General features: G+C 41.7%; 1 protein-coding gene across 2 annotated transcripts in view; it reads right to left on the reverse strand.

Moving 5' to 3' along the window:
• The window catches only part of IL17REL (interleukin 17 receptor E like), a 190,558-nt gene that overhangs the window by 58,052 nt on the left and 105,766 nt on the right, over positions 1-26,740 (reverse strand). The window contains exons 11-14 of one of the 2 annotated variants that reach the window (XM_073619732.1): positions 16,880-16,924; positions 10,559-10,616; positions 10,221-10,366; positions 5,212-5,277 (exon numbers count right to left, since the gene is read on the reverse strand). In XM_073619732.1, coding sequence (XP_073475833.1) covers positions 5,212-5,277; positions 10,221-10,366; positions 10,559-10,616; positions 16,880-16,924 — 315 coding nt within the window. The remainder of the gene's footprint in view (positions 1-5,211; positions 5,278-10,220; positions 10,367-10,558; positions 10,617-16,879; positions 16,925-26,740) is intronic. The other variant, XM_073619733.1, reaches the window with a different exon arrangement.

A 26,740-nucleotide genomic window follows, 5' to 3' on the forward strand; every position in this document is an offset into this window, starting at 1 on the left:
ATGTAAAAACCAAACTGTTAATTACTCTCCCAAAGGCACCATAAATTCTAATAGTATCTTAAGCTGAACGTTTAAAGTTTAGTTACCTACTATACCAAAGAAAATGTATTTTAACATTTAACCAAATGCAAATGGGCTATGAGTGAGTATTAAATGTAAAAAGAATAAAGTAAAAATGAAGCAAAAAAGATAAAAATGTTAATCTTGATCTGTTTTTAACCTGCTTAATGGAATAAAACATAGTATTTTAATTTAAGTTTGGGTTTGTGTTCATTTCTGAGATCATAAGCACCTTGAAAGTGCCATTTTTTGCTTTATTCTTTTTTCATTTTATCATTACAGATCGCGGCAGAAATGGATTCAAGGACAGGCAGATGTTCAACACTGTTCTTATAGAAGCAATTGCCTATTTATGACCAGGCAAAGTTGATATCAGTTATTTCATCTCAGTGAGATGGGCAGAGCTACAGCATGTCTAGCTGGAATGGGAAGCTTTAAACCAGAATATAAACAGCAGGTATGACAAATACAGTATGGCCCCCTTCACAGGGGCTTTCCGATTGGGTCCGTCTGTCAATTTTCAGGCGGACCTGATAGGATGCTCCATTTACCTCTATGGAGCGGCGGATGTCAGCGGTGACATGTCCGCTGACATCCGCCGCTATGCGATCCTGTCCGTGAGATCCAAACGGATGGAAACCCTATTTTCCATCCCTCAGAGAATATGATCTGATAGGATCGGATGAAAATGGACAGACAGGCCGTTTTAATTCGAACTCCATAGAGAACAGCAGGGCTTTGACAGGTCCATCTCCACAGTGAGCAGAGATAGGCCTGTCATCCGCCTGCTCAGCGGGGATCAGCGGAGCAATCCCTGTTGAGCAAAATGGAGATTGTACACGGACAAGCCCATTTGAAAGGGGCCTTACTCACAAAAGTGAGTACACCCCTCACATTTTTATAAATATTTTATTATATCTTTTCATGTGACAACACTGAAGAAATTACACTTTGCTACAATGTAAAGTAGTGAGTGTACAGCTTGTATAAAAGTGTAAATTTGCTGTCCCCTCAAAAAAACTCAACACACAGCCATTAATGTCTAAACCGCTGGCAACAAAAGTGAGTACACCCCTACGTGAAAATGTCCAAATTGGTCCCAATTAGCCATTTTCCCTTCTCTGTGTCATGTGACTCGTTAGTGTTACAAGGTCTCAGGTTTAAATGGGGAGCAGGTGTTTTAAATGTGGTGTTATCACTCTCACTCTCTCATACTGGTCACTGGAAGTTTAACATGGCACCTCATGGCAAAGAACTCTCTAAGGATCTGAAAAAAAGAATTGTTGCTCTACATAAAGATGGCCTAGTCTTTAAGAAGATTGCCAAGACCCTAAAACTGAGCTGCAGCACGGTGGCCAAGACCATACATCGGTTTAACATGAACAGGCCTTTCAATCTATGTCAGCCAATTTGTGCTAGTTTTGTGACTAGATCATTTGGACGTTTTCTTGAGTGTTTCACTTAAGTTTGTTCAATTTTATCCATTATTTTTTTATATGTTTTTTGATATTTTTTGAGATATTTGTTTTATGCCACACAGTTGCCACATTCATTATACACTATACATGCTACATTTGAGTTTATCATTCTGTATATCGGTATCTCCTCTTTAGTGTATCTGTGGCCCCATTTGGGCTGTTTTCACCTCTCTAGCACATTCACTTTACACTTAGTCCCTTCCACATCCCACTCCCTTTCCCTTTTATCACAGCGCAACTACCATTTCTCTTTTTGTTTACTGGAATGATGTCCTGTGGTTAGATGAGACCAAGATAAACTTATTTGGTTCAGATGGTGTCAAGTGTGTGTGGCGGCAACTAGGTGAGGAGTACAAAGACAAGTGTGTCTTGCCTACAGTTAAGCATGGTGGTGGGAGTGTATTGGTCTGGGGTTGCATGAGTGCTGCCAGCACTGGGGAGCTACAGTTCATTGAGGGAACCATGAATGCCAACATGGACTGTGACATACTGCAGCAGAGCATGATCCCGTCCCTTCGGAGACTGGGCCGCAGAGCAGTATTCCAACATAATAACCCAAAACATACCTGCAAGAGGACCACTGCCTTGCTAAAGAAGCTGAGGGTAAAGGTGATGGACTGGCCAAGCATGTTTCCAGACCTAAACCTTATTGAGCATCTGTGGGGCATCCTCAAATGGAAGGTGGAGGAGCGCAAGGTCTCTAACATCCACCAACTCTGTGATGTCGTCATGGAGGAGTGGAAGAGGACTCCATTGGCAGCTTGTGAAGCTCTGGTGAACTCCATGCCCAAGAGGGTTAAGGCAGTTCTGGAAAATAATGGTGGCCAGACAAAATATTGACACTTTGGGCCCAATGTGGACATTTTCATATAGGGGTGAACTCACTTTTGTTCCCAGTGGTTTAGACATTAATGGCTGTGTGTTGAATTATTTTGAGGGGACAGCAAATTGACACTGTTATACAAGGTGTACACTCAATACTTTACATTGTAAAAGTGTTGTCACATGAAAAGATATAATAAAATATTTACAAAAATGTGAGGGGTGTACTCACTTTTGTGAGATACTGTATATGAAACTGGACCCCGCCTAACATGGTTTTACTTTAACTGACATTTTGCATACATTATGCCATTAATGTTTTCAAAATCCAAAGATTGTGTTATGAAGATTAAGATAATATCTGTAATTATTTAGATCTCTGGTATCCATGTTGTATGAATGCATTTTATGAGGTGTACCCAACCACAACTTTAATGTAGTTATTTTTTTTATTTAAGCTATTATCTAGTAATGTGTACAGACATACACATGGCTAAATATACAGTATCTGACAAAAGTGAGTACACCCCTCACATTTTTTAAATATTTTATTACATCTTTTCATGTGACAACACTGAAGAAATTACACGTTGCTACAATGTAAAGTAGTGAGTGTACAGCTTGCATAACAGTGTAAATTTGCTGTCCCCTCAAAATAACTCAACACACAGCCATTAATGTCTAAACCGCTGGCAACAAAAGTGAGTACACCCCTAAGTGAAAATGTCCAAATTAGGCCCAATTAGACATTTTCACTCCCCGATGTCATGTGACTTGTTAGCGTTACAAGGTCTCAGGTGTGAATGGGGAGCAGGTGTGTTAAATTTGGTGTTATCACTCTCAATCTCTCATTCTGGTCACTGGAAGTTTAACATGGTACCTCATGGCAAAGAACTCTCTGAGGATCTGAAAAAAGAATTGTTGCTCTACATAAAGATGGCCTAGGCTATAAGAAGATTGCCAAGACCCTGAAACTGAGCTGCAGCATGGTGACCAACACCATACAGTGCTTTAACAGGACAGGTTCCACTCAGAACAGGCCTCGCCAAAGTTGACCAAAGAAGTTGAGTGCACGTGCTCAGTGTCCTATCCAGAGGTTGTCTTTGGGAAATGAGCATTTGTATGGGTGCTGCCAGCATTGCTTCAGAGGTTGAAGGGGTGGGGGGTCAGCCAGTCAGTGCTCAGATCATACGCCGCACACTGCATCAAATTGGTCTGCATGGCTGTCATCCTAGAAAGAAGCCTCTTCTATAGATGATGTACAAGAAAGCCCACAAACAGTTTGCTGAAGACAAGCAGACTAAGGACATGGATTACTGAAACCATGTGCTGTGGTCTGATGAGACCAAGATAAACTTATTTGGTTCAGATGGTGTCAAGCGTGTGTGGTGGCAACCAGGTGAGGAGTACAAAGACAAGTGTGTCTTGCCTACAGTCAATCATGGTGGTGGTAGTGTCATGGTCTGGCACTGCATGAGTGCTGCCAGCACTGGGGAGCTACAGTTCATTGAGGGAACCATGAATGCCAACATGTACTGTGACATACTGAAGCAGAGGGTAAAGATGATGGACTGGCAAAGCATGTCTCCGGATCTAAACCCTATTGAGCATCTGTGGGGCATCCTCAAACAGAAGGTGGAGGAGCGCAAGGTCTCTAACATCCACCAGCTCAGTGATGTCGTCATGGAGGAGTGGAAGAGGACTCCAGTGGCAACCTATGAAGCTATGGTGAACTCCATGCCCAAGAGGGTTAAAGCAGTGCTGGAAAATAATGGTGGCCACACAAAATATTGACACTTTGGGCCCAATTTGGACATTTTCACTTAGGGGTGTACTCCTTTTTGTTGCCAGCGGTTTAGACATTAATGGCTGTGTGTTAGTGTAAATTTGCTGTCCCCTCAAAATAACTTGTTATACAAGCTGTACACTCCCTACTTTACAATGTAGCAAAGTGTCATTTCTTCAGTGTTACATGAAAAGATAAAATAAAATATTTACAAAAATGTGAGGGGTGTACTCACTTTTGTGAGATACTGTATATACTCCAATCCAACTTTGTACTTTTTTGCCAACTAACATTTTTTATTTTATTCTGCTACACTGCTAAAATTCATATAAAATAACAAATTGTTCTAATGTTGGTGAAATTTATTATGACCATTTACAATTTGTGGAAAATGCCATCATACACAGGTTAAAAATTATTTTTAATAGCAATCAATATTTGATCAGCGTAGTTAAGGCAAAGCAGTGATTAGCGATAATCAAACAGTGCGGTGTTTAATCCAGGAACTGTTTAGGAAATCTTGCTCAAAATTCAGCCAATATTAACCTTGAAGCGAACCCCATTGAAGTCTATAGGGGGCTGACACATGATTTAATTGATTCTAAACTTTGTTAGTGCTCCCGCCTCGAGATGATAGGGCACACTAGCAGCCACTGATCAACATGCAAACTGCTTTAAAATGTTGGTACTAATTACCCCTTTCGAAACATCCCTAGTAGAGGTCACATATCTTTTTTTCTTTTCTCCAGCAGCATGGCCTGGGCTGGGGGGGAGGAGCTAAGCCGGTGCAGGCCATGTGTCCTGTGACATTGTCTCAGTATTTTGAGGCCCTCGCCCCAGACTATGCAAAGCAGAGTGGAAGTGTGAGTCAAGGATCTGATCCACCCACCAATGCCTTCGGGTTAGTGGATCAACTCAATTTATCTCAGGTCCATGTCCAGCCCCGTATATGTAATGAAGTACTCAAATGCAATGATGCACAGTACATATTAAGTCCTAAAAACATTCTGCATCATAAGGTCATTTGTGTGTACTAGTGCTTCTTTTTAAGTGCTCCAAACTTACCTGGATGCAAATATTGGAGCCGCAAATCTCTCTGGACATATTCAGTGTCACAGTCTCCAGTGCTTCCTTGTGACATGAGATAAAACAAAGCACAGAAGATGGAGAAAACAACATTCCTCTTTCTTTTACATTTCATGTTAAACATTAGGCTCAATTCACAAAGCTAGTTTTCTCTTGTTCTGTTATTTCCTAAATACCAGACCTTCTTTACCTCATACCGCTCAAATTTTAACCCCTTAGAGTTGGCACTTGCTGGCCCTTTAAGGGGTTTAGAAAGTCAGGAGGTGGGACAGGGCTTATGGGTATGTGACCGCTGTGATTGGCTTTCACGGTGGTCACATGATCGGAAAGTTCCTGATTGCAAACAGCGAATGGGAGCGTTCCATTAGCCTCAGGGTGGTGATAACTGGGAGAGGTAATATCGGTGTGTCCTAGGAATTGACAAATTATTATCTATTATCTATTATCTATTTACACTTTATTGTTTTTAATGTGTGTTGAGCTTGCTCACCTTGTTTTTTAGTTTTATTTATGCTATATACTGCTATATATTTCTATTATGTTGCTCCTTTTGAGCAGCGATCCTGCCCACTTCTATCAGTTGAGTAGGATTGCCCATCAATCAATTAACAGGTATTCAGTCACTGCTGTTAGTTTAAATCAGATCATGAGTAGGTTAGTTAGGCTGAGGAAAGGGGAATCCCCCCAGAGACGAGCTCTGTTATGGACACATACCATCAGAAGATGACATCCCAGAGGGCGGGCTCTACAAGTGTCAGTGTCATATATATATATATATATATATATATATATATATATATATACACAGTGGGGACGGAAAGTATTCAGACCCCGTTAAATGTTTCACTCTTTGTTATATTGCTGCCATTTGCTAAAATCATTTAAGTTCATTTTTTTCCTCATTAATGTACACACAGCACCCCATATTGACGGAAAAACACAGAATTGTTGACATTTTTGCAGCTTTATTAAAAAAGAAAAACAGAAATATCACATTGTCCTAAGTATTCAGACCCTTTACTGTGACACTCATATATTTAACTCAGGCACTGACCATTTCTTCTGATCATCCTTGAGATGGTTCTACACCTTCATTTGAGTCCAGCTGTGTTTGATTATACTTATTGGACTTGATTAGGAAAGCCACACACCTGGCTGAATTGCCCGATGTAAGAGCTTTCATTAGAACTTCCAGTGTTCCCGGGGCTCACGTCACATAGCTCCACCTCTTGGCCCGGCGCCTTTGATAGACAGAACGCCGATCCAATGTGAGACATGTGACGTCATCAAAGGCGTCGGGCCAAGAGGTGGGGTTATGTGACGATGAGCCCCAGGAAGACGGCAAATTCAAATGAAAACTATTACAGCGGGCAATCCCGCTCTCTGCTGATCCGGGTGGCCTGCCTCTTCTTCTGCATAGGTGAGGCTGTATGGGGCACAGGCAGACCAGGCTGTATGGGGCACAGGTCATGCTGTATGAGGCACAGGTCATGCTGTATGGGGCACAGGTCACGCTGTATGGGGCACAGGTCATGCTGTATGGGGCACAGGCAGACCAGGCTGTATGGGGCACAGGTCACGCTGTATGGGGCACAGGTCACACTGTATGGGGCACAGGTCACGCTGCATTGGGCACAGGTCACGTTGCATGGGGCACAGGTCACGCTGCATGGGGCACAGGTCACGCTGCATGGGGCACAGGTCATGCTGCATTGGGCACAGGTCACGTTGTATGGGGCACAGGTCACTCTGTATTGGGCACAGGTCACGCTGTATTGGGCACAGGTACCGCTGTATGGGGCACAAGTCACACTGCATGGGGCACAAGTCACGCTGCATGGGGCACAAGTCACGCTGCATGGGGCACAGGTCATGCTGTATGGGGCACAGGTCATGCTGTATGGGGCACAGGTCACACTGTATTGGGCACAGGTCACGCTGTATTGGGCACAGCTCACGCTGCATTGACACTAGGGCAGCTGTGGGGGGGCTGTTTGCAGGGGGGCCCCATACAACATTTTGCTATGGGGCCCTACTATTTCTAGTTACGCCCCTGGTGACACTCATATATTTAACTCCAGCTGTGTTTGATTATACTAATTGGACTTGATTAGGAAAGCCACACACCTGTCTATATAAGATCTTACAGCTCACAGTGCATGTCAGAGCAAATGAGAATCATGAGGTCAAAGGAACTGCCTGAGGAGCTCAGAGACAGAATTGTGGCAAGGCACAGATCTGGCCAAGGTTACAAAAAAATGTCTGCTGCACTTAAGGTTCCTAAGAGCACAGTGGTCTCCATAATCCTTAAATGGAAGACGTTTGGGATGACCAGAACCCTTCCTAGAGCTGACCGTCCAGCCAAACTGAGCTATTGGTGGAGAAGAGCCTTGATGAGAGAGGTAACGAAGAACCCAAAGATCACTGTGGTTGAGCTCCAGAGATGCAGTCGGGAGATGGGAGAAAGTTGTAAAAAGTCAACCATCACTGCAGCCCTACACCACACGGGGCTTTATGGCAGATTGGCCCGACGAAAGCCTCCCCTCAGTGCAAGACACATGAAAGTCCGCATGGAGTTTGCTAAAAAAAAAACAACTGAAGGACTCCAAGATGGTGAGAAATAAGATTCTCTGGTCTGATGAGACCAAGATAGAACTTTTTAGCCTTAATTCTAAGCGGTATGTATGGAGAAAACCATGCACTTCTCATCACCTGTCCAATACAGTCCCAACAGTGAAGCATGTTGGTAGCAGCATCATGCCGTGGAGGTGTTTTTCAGCTGCAGGGACAGGACAACTGGTTGCAATAGAGGGAAAGATGAATGCGGCCAAGTACAGGGATATCCTGGATGAAAACCTTCTTCAGAGTGCTCAGGACCTCAGACTGGGCTGAAGGTTTACCTTCCAACAAGACAATGACCCTAAGCACAAAGCTAAAATAACGAAGAAGTGGCTTCACAACAACTCCGTGACTGTTCTTGAATGGCCTAGCCAGAGCCCTGACTTGAACCGAATTGAGCATCTCTGGAGAGACCTAAAAATGGCTGTCCACCAACATTTACCATCCAACCTGACAGAACTGGAGAGGATCTGCAAGGAGGAATGGCAGAGGATCCCCAAATCCAGGTGTGAAAAACTTGTTGCATCTTTCCCAAAAAGACTCATAGCTGTATTAGATCAAAAGGGTGCTTCTACTAAATACTGAGCAAAGGGTCTGAATACTTAGGACCATGTGATAGTTCAGGTTTTCTTTTTTAATAAACCTGCAAAAATGTCAAAAATTCTGTGTTTTTCTATCAATACGGGGTGCTGTATGTACATTAATGAGGAAAAAAAATGAACATAAATGATTTTAGCAAATGGCTGCAATATAATAAAGAGTGAAAAATTTAAGGGGGTCTGAATACTTTCTGTCCCCACTGTATATATAGCCAGTGGCTTTCGTTGATGCCAAAAGCCAATCAGAAGTGCAAGTCCCAAGAGAGGCAAGGCTCTCATGGACATGGCTGGATTGAGAGGGTGTTCAGGTAAGTGTTAGGGGTGGGCTGCGGAGGCTGCTACACACAGAAGGTTTTTTACCTTAATGCATAGAGGTAAAAAAACATCTGCCTTTACAACCACTTTAAAGTGGTTGTAAAGCCAGCAGATTTTTTTTTTTTTTATCTTAATGCATTATATGGCTTGGCTTCTATGGATTGGCTGAGACACAGCAGCGGCGCCATTGGCTCCTGCTGCTGTCAATCGAAGTCAGTGAGGTAATAAGAAGAGAGAGGGGATGGGGCCAAACCATGGCTCCATGTCTGTATGGACACACAGAGCTGCAGCTTGGCTCGGGTGCCCCCATAGCAAGCTGCTTGCTGTGGGGGCATTTAACAGGAGGGAGGGGCCAGGAGCCCCGAAGAGGGACCCAAGAAGAGGTGGATCTGGGCTGCTCTGTGTGAAATCACTTCACAGAGCAGGTAAGTATACTATATATGTTATTTTTAAAGAAAAAAATAGAGACTTTAGTATCATTTTAGGTTGAGATCAAATAAGTTGAGGTGTTACAATAACTCTAGCTTAGTAAAATGAGCCCACAGTATATGATTAATAATGAAATGCAGGATCCTTGTGTTTTTATAACCCTGAGGACAATACATACAGTTTTTAACAAACCTAATTAATTGCTCTCAGTGTATATCACTGTCATATGTTCTGGTATTTATATTTCACCTCAATAAAATGTGGAAAATTTGCTTAAAAAAATCCATTACCACAATGTTACTACATTATTATAAGAAATTTTCAAACGTTTACATCATACGCAATTATTTCTATCCCTGCAGGAGTTATCCAGTAGTTATCTAAATACATACTAGTGTAATCTAAAAAACCTTAATCATAGCTATGCGAATCTAGTGTAAAGCCTACATCAATCAGGAGCTGGTCATAAAATGTTAAACTAAAGCAGTATGTATCTTTGCAGTCAGTAAATTCCTTATGATGTTATATGCAAGCCTCCAGTGTTCAGCCCTCGAATACAAATCCAATCAGTGAGGGGCCAGCAACTTGATAACATCTTTGTTGATAATTCCTTTATTGGCTAACACGTATAGATCAAATCCAGCGAAAAGAGGCTAACGCGTTTCAGCAAAAAGCTGTAATCATAGCAATAATGAAGGCTTTTTGCTGAAACACGTTAGTATCCTTTCTTCGGATGTTATCTTACTATGTAAGCCAATAAAGGAACTATTGCTGCAGACATTACCAGCTTCTCAGCTCCTCTTTGGTTGAATTTGTATTTGAGGGGTGAACTGCAATCCCTGCTTGTGTACCGGAGTATTCCGTTATACCGGAACTAGGAGGTTGAGAGGAGCTGTTCTTTCTATTAGTCTCTGGTGTGTGCTATTTTACATTCCTTGTTATATTTACCAGTAGGAAGGTCTGTATTGCTTTGAATCTAAGTAAGAAAATACATTAATGTGTGTTGCAGCCTTTCTGTATACTCACCACATACACCAAAGTATACTTTTGAAGGGGCTCACATGAATTAAAGTTTGTCCGGTTACAAATAAACACAGAGAACTTAGCCTTTGTTGGTGATGTCAGTTTGATTTCCATTGAATTAGGCATAAGATATGTTTTCATATCCCAAGCTGCAAATATTAGAACAGAAAGTATACCTTATGAATTACATATTTACTTGTATCTAGAAGGTTAAAAATACTTTAAACATTCCCGACCAAAAAAAAAAAACACACACAGCCTGGCTGTTTTAAAAGTCAATGAATGCAATGAACAAAATGTGTGACTTCTGTATTTGTGCCATATAATACGTTTTCTATTACCAGAAAATGGTCCAGTAGGAAAGGGACATTTCACCCAATAGCCAGTTTCTGTAGCAAACTGAGAATAAAAAAAATACCAAAGTTAGTTATGTAATATATTATATGTTTAATACTTGTCATTTATTAAATATATATCAAGTTAATTAGAAGAAAAAAGTTGCATAGGGTTTTACAGAATAAACATTTGCAACTAGGACAAATTCCTGTATTACATAATTGTAAAAATAAAAAATAAAAGGTATGAGAAGCATTGTCTTTGGCTTAACAAATTGATTGTATAGTATATTGGGTTTTAATACACACAAAGGAAAGGTAATTCCATGCAAATTTATTAAAATGCTACAAGATAAATAGTTTCCCATGATTAATGACCAAAGCAATTTAGAAAATGTTTAAGCCAAAACGTGCATATCATTTATTAGTAAAACGTTTATCACGTTAGACAACATTGGTAAGCAGTTAGCATGTTCATTGAATTAGACTTGCCTTATTCTGTAATAAAAGAGGCAAGAAAATAATAAGGCTGATAATAAACAATACGGATAATTTAAATGAGTGTTTATAGTAAACTAAAATGATGCATCACTTACACTCACTTCTATGCCCTCCTTTTCTCAGACCCAAGAGTTCAATCCCTTTGCAAGTTCCATGTCAGATGGTATTAAAGCTTACACAGGGTTAACTATGGAAATTGGGTGCTTAGGATCAAACATTGCATTATGGAAAGAGATCACATGCTGTTCCATACCATCATGAAGAGCCTGATATCTACCAAGGGCTCCAACAGAGCAGTGATGGAAAACTGCAAAGGTGGGTAACATTGTGTATTCCCCCAGAAACAACAAAATGACAGATTCTCAATGAAGAGTATAAAAGAGCCAGGAGTTTAAGTAACATATTACTTAGATACTACGAAGATAAATATCTATACCTGTAGTTTCATAGATGCCACATCTAAAATAGTTTCTACATAAATTAAATGCTCAAATTATATTGATGCAAGACAGATTCTTGGCAGATGCCTCAATCCTCATTAAATTTGACATTGCAATCAGCGGGCCCTGCCTCACACTCACTGGAAAGCAATTCTTCCTTTTAGTGAAAAAAATGCTAAGTATTCCAAATCCTGCAAGAGGGCCCTGCAGCACAGTGCTCAGAGCATCTTCTCAGTGAAGTTTGTGAGAACATATATTCTCCTCCAGTTTTGGCCAGAAGGAGGATAATGTCCCTCTTGCCTTGGCACCATAGACGGAAGCTGAGGAAAATGTAATAATACTATCTACTCCCCACCCCCAGACATTGCATTTTAGTCTGAGGTTATGTTTGGAAGATTACCATAATTACAGTTCAGCCAAAACATTTCCTCTAGTTGTGGATAGAGAAGGAAGTGTAATGTCGCGTACACACGATCGGCTATACCGACAACAAAATCCTGGATTTATTTCCGACACATGTTGGCTCAAACTTGTACTGCATACACACGTTCACACAAATGTTGTCAGAAATTCTGAATGTCAAGAACGCGGTGACGTACAAAACGTACGACGAGCAGAGAAAGATGAAGTTCAATAGCCAGTGCGGCTCTTCTGCTTGATTCCGCGCATGCGTGGAATTTTGTGCGTTGGAATTGTGTACACACGATCGGAATTTTCTACAACGGATTTTCTTGTCGCAAAATTTGAGAACCAGCTCTCAAATTTTTGTTGTCAGAAATTCTGACAAATAATGTCTGATGGAGCCTACACACGGTCGGAATTTCCGACAACAAGCTCCCATCGAACATTTGTTGTTGGAAATTCCGATCGTGTGTACGCAGCATTGGAGACCCTGTCTCGTTTTCATTGCACTGAAGATATTTGCCAACACACCACAGATCTTCAAGTTGAGTCCAAATGTTTTATTTATTAAATTAAGAGATGACAACACTCACTTGGATATAAATACAATGTAGTGCAGCGCTCAACTAATACTACTAAGAATCTTATATAGTATATATAGTAACAATCATGTATAAATACAACAGTGCAAAATTATATGTGCTTAAAATGCAAAAAAAAAAAATCCTTATAATAAATGAATAGCGTGCCAGTAGTGCAAGGTATATCATAAATATAAAAAATTCATATATTGAATTGTCCAAAAGAGAATATCACTGAAAGTGCACAAAGCAAAGTCCATAAAGACATGGATGAGCGAGTTTGGGGTCCTGACCTCAACCTGATAGAACACTTTTGGGATGAATTAGAGCAGAGACTGCGAGCCAGGCCTTCTCGTCCAACACCAGTGCCTGACCTTATAAATGCGCTTCTGGAAGAATGGTCAAACATTCCCATACACACACTGCTAATCCACACACTCCTAAACCTTCTGGGCAGCCTTCCCAGAAGAGTTGAAGCTGTTATAGCTGCAAAGGGTGGGTCAACTCAATACTGAACCCTATGGACTAAGACTGGGATGCCATTAAAGTTCATGTGTGTGTAAAGGCAGGTGTCCCAATACTTTTGACAATATAGTGTATATAAGATTCTTTATAGTATTAGTTGACTGCTGCAGTACATTGTATTTGTATCCAAGTGGGTTTTTTATGAACTTTAATTTGTGATTTTGTAACGTCTATAAAAATAATAACGATCAATTTAATTATTTTTGGCTGTGCCGAGGCAGAAGAGTTAAATACATCCACAATACGTTTTAATTAGCATTTGAAATTTGTTAGTGCTGCAAGGCAGGCCATAGATTACTTGATTTTCTTTCCTTCCACCATGAGTACAATCAGCCTGCCCATACATGGATTGGAATTTGTCCAGTCCCAGCTTAACTGTCTGAATTTTAATCCATGTATGGCTGGCTAAAGGTTTTGTTTCATGCAATACGTAATTTATATTGATATAAAAATTGTGTATTCCACTGTGCTCAAACAACCTAAATCAGTATTTATAAATCTTGCTGCTACTTACAGTATATGTCTTTTTGGAAAATTATGGAATTCTTATCAATGTTCAAAAAAGATAAATAATTCACAGTAGCGCATTAAAAATGTCAAACCTTATGTAGTACAGAACACACTGTTACCCAATGTTCAATTTATAGTAGCATACATTTGTGTTCTTACATAGTTAGTCATAGTTACATAGTTAGTCAGGATGAAAAGAGACACAAGTCTATCTAGTTCAACCAATAAAAAAATAAAAAAATCATATAATCCCATATACACAATCCTTCACCCACAGTTGATCCAGAGGTAGGCAAAAAACCCCAGCAAAGCATGATCCAATTTGGTACAGCAGTGGAAAAAATTCCTTCCTGATCCCCCAAGAGGCAATCAGATATTCCCTGGATCAACTTTACATATAAATGTTAGTACCCAGTTATATTATGTACAGGGGCAAAATGATAACTCTCTCTCTGGAGTCCATACCTCTCTACAAGAAAGGACTTTGCTCACTTTGGAAACCGCAGCTTGGCATTAATGATGCTATTATTAAGCTTATGATCTACCAAAACCCCCAGATCCTTCTCCACTATGGATTCCTCCAGTTGTACTCCCCCTAGTATGTATGAGGCATGCATATTCTTAGCCCCCAAGTGCATAACTTTACATGTATTAACATTAAACCTCATTTTCCATATAGTTGCCCAATTAAACAGTGCATTGAGGTCGGTTTGTAAGTTGGAGACATCCTGTAAGGACGTTATTCCACTGCATAGCTTGGTGTCATCTGCAAAGGCCTCCAAAGTATATACATATAAACAAAAATAAAAAATAATCACAAAAATTCCATGAAGAATTCAATATATAGCATGTGGTTTCGTAGTCCATTCATGAAATCTTCATATTAAGCACATCTAGCCAGTCATCCCACCGCTGTTTGTTCAATAGCAAGAAAATATTCACCACCGATCCACCACCAAAGTGATCAAGTGAGACTGTCTCCCCTATGCAAATGCACTCACCAGATCCATATGCCTCTCCCTCTCATGAGAAGGCAAAAGCACCTTATATGTTTATATCACTTTCCACTAGGACCTTGATCTGCAGGATTCATCTCATTATACATGCATAGAAGAGACAAAAAATGCCTCCAATAGTGCATCATACCCACTAGTTTTTTTATTTTATTTCTTTATTTATTTATAAATAAAGAATAAACTAGTGGGGGATCATTGGCTGGATGTGCTTAATATGAAGATTTCACAAACGGACTATTAACCCACATGCTATATATCCATGTCTTCATGGACTTTTTGTGATTATTTTTATTTTTTGTTTATATGTATATACTTTGGAGGTGTTAGAACACGATTGTATGCTACTATGAAAGATTAGTAGTGTATTGTACCGAGATAGTCCAATTGCCCCCTAGTTCTTTTGGTGAGCACCTGGCTGGGGACCAGGCTCCCAACTCTTTTATCTGTATGCTACTATAAATTGAACATTGGGTGACATAGTCTGTTCTATAACACATAAGGTTTGGAATTGTTAATGCGCTACTGTGAATTATTTATCTTTTTTGAACATTGATTCCACCATTTTCAAATAATATGTATTGTCTAAATGTGTGTTTCTGCTTATGGATTTTTTTTTGTGTTAACTGATGATAACCACTACTTATTGAAGGCAATATATATATATATTTTTTTATACTAATGAGCAAATATGTTTTTTTTTGAGTTCACACTCACTGTTGTGACTATATCCATGATTAGTTTTCTCTTTTTGGCCAACCCTTTAGGCTATGCTTAGTTTTTTTGGTTAAGTATATGTATCTGGGAGTTACTCCAGTTTTAATGATGTATCCTTGAGCACAGTTAGCCTGTTAAGAACTTGTGGCTGATCCACTCAGATATCTTCATCTTTCAGATCTTTTCAATGCGTAAATACAAAAACTCATTGATCGCTCATCTTCTATACGCAGCTAAGGCCTCTATTCCAGCTCTATGGAAGCAGGAATCATCCCCCTTGATCTCGTTGTGGCTTAAAAAAATAGCCAACATATATGCTATGGAAAAAGCCACCGTAACCATGTTAGGTAAAGAGCAGAAATTCAATTAAAAAATGGATACAATGGTCTCTTTTTGCCAGTACTAGGGTATGGCTGTGCACTTGTGAAGGGGGAACAGGCAGGATAATTAAGGGAAGGATTTGTCTTTTTTTTTTTGTTTGTTCGCTTTTATTATATCTGTGTATAGGATGGACGTGAAGGTAAAACGTATATAAATGTTGTAATGTATAAAATATAAGAAACGTGAAATTTCAAGACTCTATATATCTGCCAAAAATAGAATTTTCAAAGATAAAAATATACTTTGTTATACACATGCAATTGAATTGTGTTTGTCTATATGTAAATAATTGTTGAAAAATAAAATATAGAATTAAAAAAAAAAAAAAGAACTTGTGGCTGCCAACTGCTGTGAGTGATGCAATTATAAAATGTTCCCGGGAATAATTTGTGATTGCAGAATTCACAACTTCTCCCTCCGGCTTTGTAATGGTGAGCAATCAAAGCACTTTCTGACACTGATGCCGTGCCAAAGCACATTAAAACTGACAACTGCAGTGCTCTGCCGTGTTTAAATATATTGGTTGTAGCAACAAGGTGCCATGTAGGACACATTTATTAATTAATGTGGAAAATAGGAGATGATAGCAGAATTCTCCCCCACTCCGTGCTATGTAATAGTGAAGAGATCTGAAGCATTATTTGAAATATATTAATTGAAAAGTACATTAAGAATGGTAACTGCTGTGCTGTTCTGTGTGCTACATCTCAAGTTAAATGGCTGCTTCAAAGGGCTAAAACTAAAACCATGAGGTATCTGCTAAGTGTCCCCACTAGAGATGAGCATCAACCTCCTCTGAAGTCATCTCTATCTGAACTCCAAAGTCATACTCCAATTTTTTTACTCCAATAAGCTGTGGACCTGGTCATTCCTGCTGGTGGAAATCACTCAGTCCACAGGTCACTGGATTAAAAAAAAAAAAAGAAAAAAAAAGCACAAGTTCGGAGTTTGAGTAGAAATGAGTTTGAACGATGCCAAAGCTCATCTGTAGTTCTAAAATACTACACACATTAAAACAAAGGGGTTGATTTAAGTAGTCGGTTCCCTTTGAAAGGGGGAAACAGCACTGAATGGTCATGCGCAGAGTCCAGAATACTATCACTTATAAAATACAGTATATTATACAGTCACAAAATGCACAATGTACATTATGAATTATTTAATGACAAAGAAATAAGGATCCAATAGTTTTTTACATTTTTTGTATTTTGTATTTTTTACCTATGTTGTTTTTTTCAGAAACATAAATATAGTTACCTTCATGCAAAGTCTGGGGTGTGTATCTACCTGAGAATATGAAACCTGAATTATGAATAAAAAAAAAAAAATCAGAAACAAAAAAAGTATAAAACATATAATTGTATTCACATCGTAATAAAATTGCTGTAATAACAATGTGTTACTTGAACTTAAAATTATTTTATTTTTTTACAAACCAAAATGTTCTTTTATTGAAACGTTGGCATGGTACAGAGTTCAAATACACTCAATGGCACAGTAAGAGTATAGATAGTGACAGTTAAGGAAAATTAAAAGTGCTAATTTTAAAGGCTTATATTCAAGTTATTGCCATAAAAAGTGTTTGAGGATTCAAGTCCTGAACCAGGGGACATGTATCAATGCAAAAAAAAGTTTTAAAATTGGCCGTCTTTTCAGTAGCACTGATTTTAATAATGCTTAAAATGAAACAATAAAAATGAAATATGCCTTTAAATATCATGCCTGGGGGTGTCTATAGTATGCTTGTGGTGCAGTTTTCCCGTGTTTAGATCAATACCACAGCAAAAAAGTCATTTAAAACTGATCGCGGCTATAATGAATTGTCGGGTCCCGACAATATAGATAAAACTCATTGAAAAAAACGGCATGGGTTCCCCCCCCCCCCCCCCCGAGTCCATTACCAGGCCCCTTGGGTCTGGTATGAATATAAAGGGGAACCCCAAACCCAATTTTTTTTTTTTAAATTGCGTGGTGGTCCCCCCAAAATCCATACCAGGCCCTTCAGGTCTGGTGTGGATATTAAGGGGAACCCTGTGCCAATTTTTTTTTTAAATGGCGTAGGGGTCGCCCCAAAATCCATACCAGACCCTTATCCGAGCACGCAACCTGGCAGGCCACAGGAAAAGAGGGGGGGACGAGAGAGCACCCCCCCTGAACTGTACCAGACCACATGCCCTCAACATAGGGAGGATGCTTTGGAGTAGCCCCCACAAAGCACCTTGTCCCCAGATCCCTCCCCCCCATGTGAATTGGTAACAGGTGTCCCAAAGTGTCTCTTGTGATTTTTACTATTTTTGACACTTTTTTTGTGAATTGGCAGGGGTACAATGTACCCATTTCCAATTCACATGGGGGGGTGGGATCTGGGGTTTCCCTTGTTAAAAGGGGCTTCTAGATTCCGATAAGCCCCCTGCCCGCAGCCCCCCACAACCACCAGGCAAGGGTTGTGCGGATGAGGCCCTTGTTCCCATCAACAAGGTGCTTTGGGGGGCTACTCCAAAGCATCCTCCCCATGTTGAAAGCATGTGGCCTGATATGGTTCAGGAGGGGGGAGCCGCTCTCTTGTCCCCCCTCTTTTCCTGCGGCCTGGCAGGTTGCCTGCTCAGATAAGGGTCTGGTATGGATATTGGGGGGGCCCCTATGTCATTCTTAAAAAACTTTTGGCGCAGGGTTCCCCTTAAAATCCATGATTTTTGGGGAACCCCTATGCCATTTCCCCTTAATATCCATGCCTGACCTGAAGGGCCTGGTATTGATTTTGGGGAACCCCCACGCAATTTTTTTTTTTATTTTTGGTTCGGGGTTCACCTTAATATTCATAGCAGACCCAAAGGGCCTGGTTATGGACTGAGGGGGGAACCCATGCATTTTTTTTCCAATGAGTTTTATCTACATTGCCGAGACCCGACAATTTATTACAGCCGCGATCAGTTTTAAATTATTATTTTTTTTTTAGAAATGTAATTTTGCTGTGGTACTGTTCTAAACACGGGAAAAATGTGCCACTTTAAAGGAATACTAAGGACACCCCCCAGGCACGATATTTAACCACTTGACCACTAGGGATGAGCTTCGAGTTCGAGTCGAACTCATGTTTGACTCGAACATCGGCTGTTCGCAAGTTCGCCGAACAGCGAACAATTTAGGGTGTTCGCGGCAAATTCGAATGCCACAGAACACCCTTTAAAAGTCTATGGGAGAAATCAAAAGTGCTAATTTTAAAGGCTTATATGCATGGTATTGTCATAAAAAGTGTTTGGGGACCTGGGTCCTGCCCCAGGGGACATGTATCAATGCAAAAAAAAGTTTTAAAAATGGCCGTTTTTTCGGGAGCAGTGATTTTAATAATGCTTAAAGTGAAACAATAAAAGTGTAATATCCCTTTAAATTTCGTACCTGGGGGGGGTGTCTATAGTATGCCTGTAAAGGGGCGCATGTTTCCCGTGTTTAGAACAGTCTGACAGCAAAATGACATTTCAAGGGAAAAAAAGTAATTTAAACTACTCGTGGCTATTAATGCATTGCCGGTCCGACAATACACATAGAAGTTCATTGATAAAAACGGCATGGGATTTCCCCACAGGGGAACCCCGAACCAAAATTAAAAAAAAGAAAAATGACGTGGGGGTCCCCCTAAATTCCATACCAGGCCCTTTAGGCCTGGTATGGATATTAAGGGGAACCCCGGCCAAAATTAAAAAAAAAAAATGACGTGGGGGGTTCCCCTAAATTCCATACCAGGCCCTTCAGGTCTGGTATGAATATTAAGGGGAACCCCGCGCCAAAATTTTAAAAAAAAACGGCGTGGGGTCCCCCAAAAAATATATACCAGACCCTTATCCCAGCACGCAACCTGGCAGGCTGCAGGAAAAGAGGGGGGACGAGAGAGCGCCCCCCCTTCTGAACCGTACCAGGCCACATGCCCTCAACACTGGGAGGGTGCTTTGGGGTAGCCCCCCAAAACACCTTGTCCCCATGTTGATGAGGACAAGGGCCTCATCCCCACAACCCTGACCGGTGGTTGTGGGGGTCTGCGGGCGGGGGGCTTATCGGAATCTGGAAGCCCCTTTTAACAAGGGGACCCCAGATCCCGGCCCTCCCCCCTGTGTGAAATGGTAAGGGGGTACGGTACCCCTACTATTTCACTAAAAAACTGTCAAAAATGTTAAAAATGACAAGAGACGGTTTTTGACAATTCCTTTATTTAAATGCTTCCTTCGGTTTCTTCCTCCATCTTCTTCTTCTGGTTCTTCTGGCTCTTCTGGTTCTTCCTCCGGTGTTCTCGTCCAGCATCTCCTCCGCGGCGTCTTCTTCCCTTCTCCTCAGGCCGCTCCGCATCCATGGCATGGAGGGAGGCTCCCGCTCTTCTCTTCATCTTCTTCTCTTCTTCATCTTCTTCTCTTCTTCATCTTCTTCTCCGGGCCACTCCGCATCTAGGTGGCATGGAGGGAGGCTCCCGCTGTGTGACGCTTCTCCTCTTCTGAAGGTTCTTAAATAATGGGGGGGCGGGGCCACCTGGTGACCCTGCCCCCCTCTGACGCACGGGGACATGACGGGACTTCCCTGTGGCATTCCCCGTGACGTCACAAGCAAGTCCCGTCAAGTCACCGTGCCTCAGAGGGGGGGCGGGGTCACCAGGTGGCCCCGCCCCCCATTATTTAAGAACCGTCAGAAGAGGAGAACACAGCGGGAGCCTCCCTCCATGCCACCATGGATGCGGAGCAGCCCGGAGAAGAAGATGAAGAAGAGAAGAAGATGAAGAGAAGAGCGGGAGCCTCCCTCCATGCCATGGATGCGGAGCGGCCCGAGCAGAAGAAGGGAAGAAGATGCCGCGGAGGAGAAGCTGGACGAGATCACAGGGGGAAGAACCAGAAGAGCCAGAAGAACCAGAAGAAGAAGATGGAGGAAGAGACCGAAGGAAGATAGAAGATGGACGAGAACACCAGAGGAAGAGCCAGAAGAACCAGAAGAAGAAGAAGATGGAGGAAGAAACTGAAGGAAGATAGAAGATAGAAGAAAGAAGAAGCATTTAAATAAAGGAATTGTCAAAAACTGTCTCTTGTCATTTTTAACATTTTTGACAGTTTTTTAGTGAAATGTTAGGGGTACTTTTGTACCCCCTTACCATTTCACACAGGAGAGAGGGCCGGGATCTGAGGGTCCCCTTGTTAAAGGGGGCTTCCAGATTCCGATAAGCCCCCCGCCCGCAGACCCCCACAACCACCGGCCAGGGTTGTGGGGATGAGGCCCTTGTCCTCATCAACATGGGGACAAGGTGTTTTGGGGGGCTACCCCAAAGCACCCTCCCAATGTTGAGGGCATGTGGCCTGATGCGGTTCAGGAGGGGGGGCGCTCTCTTGTCCCCCCTTTTCCTGTGGCCTGCCAGGTTGCGTGCTCGGGTAAGGGTCTGGTATGGATTTTTGGGGGGATCCCACGCCATTTTTTTTTTTATTTTGGCGCGGGGTTCCCCTTAAAATCCATACCAGACCTGAAAGGCCTGGTATGAAATTTAGGGGGACCCCCCCACGTCATTTTTTTTTTTAAATTTTGGCCGGGGTTCCCCTTAATATCCATACCAGACCTGAAGGGCCTGGTATGGAATTTAGGGGGACCCCCCACGTCATTTTTTTTTTAAATTTTGGTTCGGGGTTCCCCTGTGGGGAATTCCCATGCCGTTTTTATCAATGAACTTCTATGTGTATTGTCAGACCGGCAATGCATTAATAGCCGCGAGTAGTTTTGAATGACTTTTTTTCCTTTGAAATGTCATTTTGCTGTCAGACTGTTCTAAACACAGGAAACATGCGCCACTTTACAGGCATACTATAGACACCCCTCAGGTACGAAATTTAAAGGGATATTACACTTTTATTGTTTCACTTTAAGCATTATTAAAATCACTGCTCCCGAAAAAACGGCCGTTTTTTTTCACAAAATTGTTATATTAGCAGGTTATTTCTCACACACAGCATATGCACAGCACAAATTACACCCCAAAACACATTCTACTACTCCTCCTGAGTATGGCAATACAACATATGTGAGACTTTTATACAGCATGGCCACATACAGAGATGCAACATGCAGGGAGCACCATCAGGTGTTCTTGGAGCATAAATTACACATATACTTTCTTGACTACCTCTTACACTTTTGCAGGCCCTGGAGCACCAGGACAATGGAAACGCCCCAAAAATGACCCCATTTTGGAAAGAAAACAACCCAGTGTATAATCTATGAGTCTTTTGAACATGTTATTTTTTTCTACAAGTTTTTGGAAAATGTCTAAAGAAAATGAAAACACATTTTTTTTACACAAAGTTGTACAATATTTCTAACACATAGCATGTACATACCAAAAATTACACCCCAAAATAGATTCTCCTACTCCTTCTGAGTACGGCGATACCAAATGTGGGAGACTTTTACACAGCCTGGCCACATAGAGAGGCTCAACATACAGGGAGCACCATTGGGTGTTCTAGGGGCATAAGTTTCAAATCTAATTTGACTACCTATTACACTTTTGTGAGGCACTGTAGTGGCATGAATGTGGCATGGATGAGCATGAATGGGGATGGATGAGCCATGAATGGGAATGGCTGAGTATGGATGGGATGACTGAACATAAATGAGTGTGGCTGAGTACGGCCGGGTACGGCTGAGTACGGCTGAGTACGGCTGAGTATGGCTGAGTATGGATGGGATGACTAAGCATGAATGAGTATGGCTGAGTACGGCTGGGTACGGCTGAGTACGGCTGGGTACGGCTGGGATAGCTGGGTATGGCTGAGTACGACTGGGTACGGCTGAGTAGAGCGGGGTACGGCTCAGTATGGCTGGGTATGGCTGGGTAAGGCTGGATATGGCTGGGATGGCTGGGAACAGCTGAGTACGGCTGGGTACAGCTGAGTACGGCTGGGTACGGCTCAGTGCAGCTTGGCATGGCTGGATACGGCTGGGTATGGTTGAGTATGACTGAGTATGGCTGGGTATTGCTGGGTATGACTGGGTATGGCTGATTATGGATGGAGATAGATGGGATGGCTGAGCATGGATGGATGGATGGCTGGATGAGGCAGGAATTGTCACATATCAGCGCTGTGGGCGCTACACATCCAGCCCACAGCGCTGCAGCACCTGATCTCTCCCTTCTCTGCTCACACTGTACCGATCGGTACAGAGAGGGGAGAGAGGAACCGGACATGTCGCCGGTTTGTTTACAAGTGATCGCTCCATCATTTGACGGAGCGATCATGTGGTAAACGGCCGCTGTCAGCGGCCATTTACTGTGATCCAGAGGACCCAGCGGTCAAGGATATTCCCGGATGCATGCCCCACAGTGCAATTCTGGGAGAACATCAATGTACGCCCTCCCAGAGTTATCGAGCCGCGCTGTAGCCGTCATTTGGCTATAGCGCAGTCATTAACTTGTTAAAGGAATATTTCATTTTTATTGTTTCACTTTAAGCATTATTACAATCACTGCTCCCGAAAAAACTCCCATTTTTAAAACTTTTTTTTGCTTTGATACATGTCCCCTGGGGCAGGACCTGTGTCCCCAAACACTTTTTATAACAATAACTTGCATATAAGCCTTTAAAATGAGCACTTTTGTTTTTTCATGTTAGTGTCCCATAGACTTTAACGGTGTTCCGCAGCTTCCGAATTTGCCGCAAACACCGCATAATGTTCGCTGTTCGGCGAACTCCGGATGTTCGACTCGAACTTACGTTTGAGTCGAACATAGGGCTCATCCCTAGTGACAATATTAACAGTACAATGGCTGCTTGGAATGAACAGACGTTACCTGATCCTGCACATATGCTAAATCAAGGCCCTCAGCCAAAGATAAGTCTTGCATCAAACAAGATAGGGCAGCACAGCCACCCAGCACCCAGTAGTCAAGATAGTCAGGTGAAAAAGAGCTCCGCCGGGGGGCGCATGCGCGGACTCTGACAGGACGGACATGCACTGTTAGAGCTCAGCTCTGTGTAAGGAGAAAAGCTGCCATATACATTGAGTTCGCAGGCTTCAGACCCACCTGTTCCTCACCCGCTAACACCAGAGACCCAGAAGCTTAGTTTGGACCGCAAAATATGGTGCTGGGAGGCACCCGCACCAAAACAAAAAGTTCCTCCATTAAGGAAGCACAGGTGTGGGCTGTGGCTAAAATGGTGCCGGTCCCTTCCTCCTCCAACATCTCAGCGTGCTCCCACAAACAAAAGCTTATACCGCCAGACTCCCCAGGTGAGTCACACTCAAAATTATGCCTCTCACAGGGCTTTTCACAAGACTCTCCTGCTCCCCCAGCTTTACTAAAGCAGTTTGAATGAATGCTTCATAAAGCTCTGAGGCAGACATCTGAGCATATACAGCCTCACAAAAGAAATAAGGGAGCTGGGTAACTGCACAGAAGTGTTAGAACTTGTGGATGAGATTAAGAATTCTGCACAAGATTACATGGCTGAAATGGAAAATCTTAAAGAGGAAAATTTAACCTTACAATCTAGATTGGAAGATTATGAGAACAGAGCCAGATGCTCCAACCTTCGCATTAGTGGCATTCCAGAGACATTAATGGATTTGCAATCTACCATAACAGCCTTATTTCATGAACTCCAAACGGCTTTGCCAATAGAATGTTTAGAAATGGATAGAATTCACCAAACCCCTACGCCCAAAAAAGCAGACGACCCACCACGAGATAAAATCGCAAAATTTCATTTTTATCGTACAAAGGAACAATTACTGGCTGCAGCCTGGGAAAAAAAATGACAACTTTTCAGGGACACAAACACAAATTATTTGTTGATATTTCCCAATTAACAATAACCAAACAATGTGCAATGAAACCCCAGCTTTTAGCGTTACAAAGTCTTCACATCATTTACCAATGGGGTTTTCCATTCTCCATTCAATTTGCATACCAGGGCTCCAAATACACCTGCAGGTCGTCGAAAGAATTACAGCAAACCCTGCAAGATCTACATCTAGTGGAAGCCACTCCCAATACCAATACCTCACACAGAAGATCAGCATCATCTTCTCCACGCAACCCTTCCAAATCCTCAGGGAAAAATGGAAATGGAAATCATCTTCATTCACATAAGAGAAGCTGCTTCGCCTCCCCCTCTAGATAAAGAGGATTCCAGGGACTGACAACACACAGCTCATCTATACTCTCCTCCACACTGTTAGTTTAAACTCAGATGATAAAAGCCCTATATCTAGTTAAACTATGCATATTATCGAAATAATTCTTCTCTCTTCTTTTTTAATTTTTTTTTTTATTATTCCGAGACTCACTCCTAAAAAGTCTAGCCAAAGTTAGTGCTTTGTCCCCTAATTCCACTACAAGTAGCCTAAGACCCCTAATTACATAGGCTTGTCATAATATCAGACATATCACTCTTTAATGTCTAAAGACCACAAATCAACTACATCTGTTCAGTTATGCTTCTTTGAAAAGTTATGTTAATGTTATTATTGTCTTAAATGCACTGACCTATCTTATTAATCACAACTGGCTAGCATTTATGACATGTTATTGCTCCTGTATTAATCTACCAGTGTGATGTTACTAATTTAAGTAGATCATTACATACCCAGACAAATAGAGTATCAAATGTTCCCCCTCCCCTTACCTGATTCCCATCCCTTTTTCTTTCCCCTCCCCTCATATAGTTCGCTATAAGTCCTCCCCCCCCAATTCTCTTTAGTCCAACTGGACTTAGTGAAAAGACGGTGTCATATACGACTTATATTTTTCATTTCAAGAAAAACCAGTGTTATAAGTTTAGCATTTATCAAATGCCTAGCGGGTTGTATTAGTAAATATTCATCACAAAGATGTTTTATTAGGGCTTTTCTCCTGCACACAGAAGTTTAGTGTGCCCAAATCCGCCTTCCTCGATCGCCCACCCATAATATCTGGATGATTGACTACGGCTCCTCCTCCCCTGATGGTGGATCATTCCCCTACCACGGGAAATTTTTGGATCTCTTAATAAGCTATTTCAAATAATAATTTATCTTACCTCTCATGTTTTCAGTTTTCCTGTCTTTCTTTTACTTTAGACTATCCTGGACTCTCTTCCTCTTCCTCCTACTTCAGGTCCACACAGGTTGATCCATCCAACCAGATATTAGCTGATAATGGTAAGTACTATTTTTCTAATCAAATACAATTGCACCTTTAAACATTCTTTCCCTGAATGTTCAGGATATTATTGTACCGCAGAAACGAACTAAGGCGTTCCGTTCCTTTCAGGCTCGGAAAGCGCACATAATATGCTTACAGGAAACTCAATTCACAGTGAGCTCCACTCCTAAATATATGAGCCCTTTTTACCCACAATTTTTTATGGCCTCAGCTACTACCAAACAATGAGGAACCCTCATAGCTTTTTACCTCTCTACCCCATTCACCCTTCCATCCGAAATAAAGGACCCTGAGGGGCAATATTTAATTCTCACAGGTCACGACACAGCAGTTACCATTGTCTCATATTATGCTTCGGACAAACAACCAATACCTTTCTTATCGCATCTTTTGCAGGTAATATCTGCACATAAGATGGGAGCAGTTTTCATATGTGGTGACTCAAACCAGGTCCTCCTCTCATTTCTAGATAAATCACCCTACAACCCTACTCGAAGTTCAAATAAACAATCCTTCTCTCAACTCCTCTCCCGATACAATCTAGTAGATTCTTGGAGAGATTGTAACCCGGCAAAAAGAAGCTACACCTATTACTCACATCCACATCAGACCTCCACCCGTATCGATCACATATTCCTAATTACTGGTATGATACCTGAGTTACTCACATCAAGCATAATCCCCATCCCTTGGTCAGACCACAATGCAGTCTATATCACTATAACTTCCACTATCCCTAAAGCTCATGACCCAACGTGGTACCTCGTGGTACCTCAAAAACCTGTCCCATTGCCTAATAATCGAACAAGCCTTAAAAGATTATTTGACACATAATACCAGTCTGGACTCCCCACTAACACTTTGGGAAGCACACAGGCCTGTGCTGCGCGGAGTAATTCAATGACAATCTGCATTGATTAACCACTTCAGCCCCGGAAGGATTTACCCCCTTC

Source organism: Aquarana catesbeiana, linkage group LG03, assembly GCF_042186555.1.
Source record: "Aquarana catesbeiana isolate 2022-GZ linkage group LG03, ASM4218655v1, whole genome shotgun sequence".
NCBI lineage: Eukaryota > Metazoa > Chordata > Amphibia > Anura > Ranidae > Aquarana > Aquarana catesbeiana.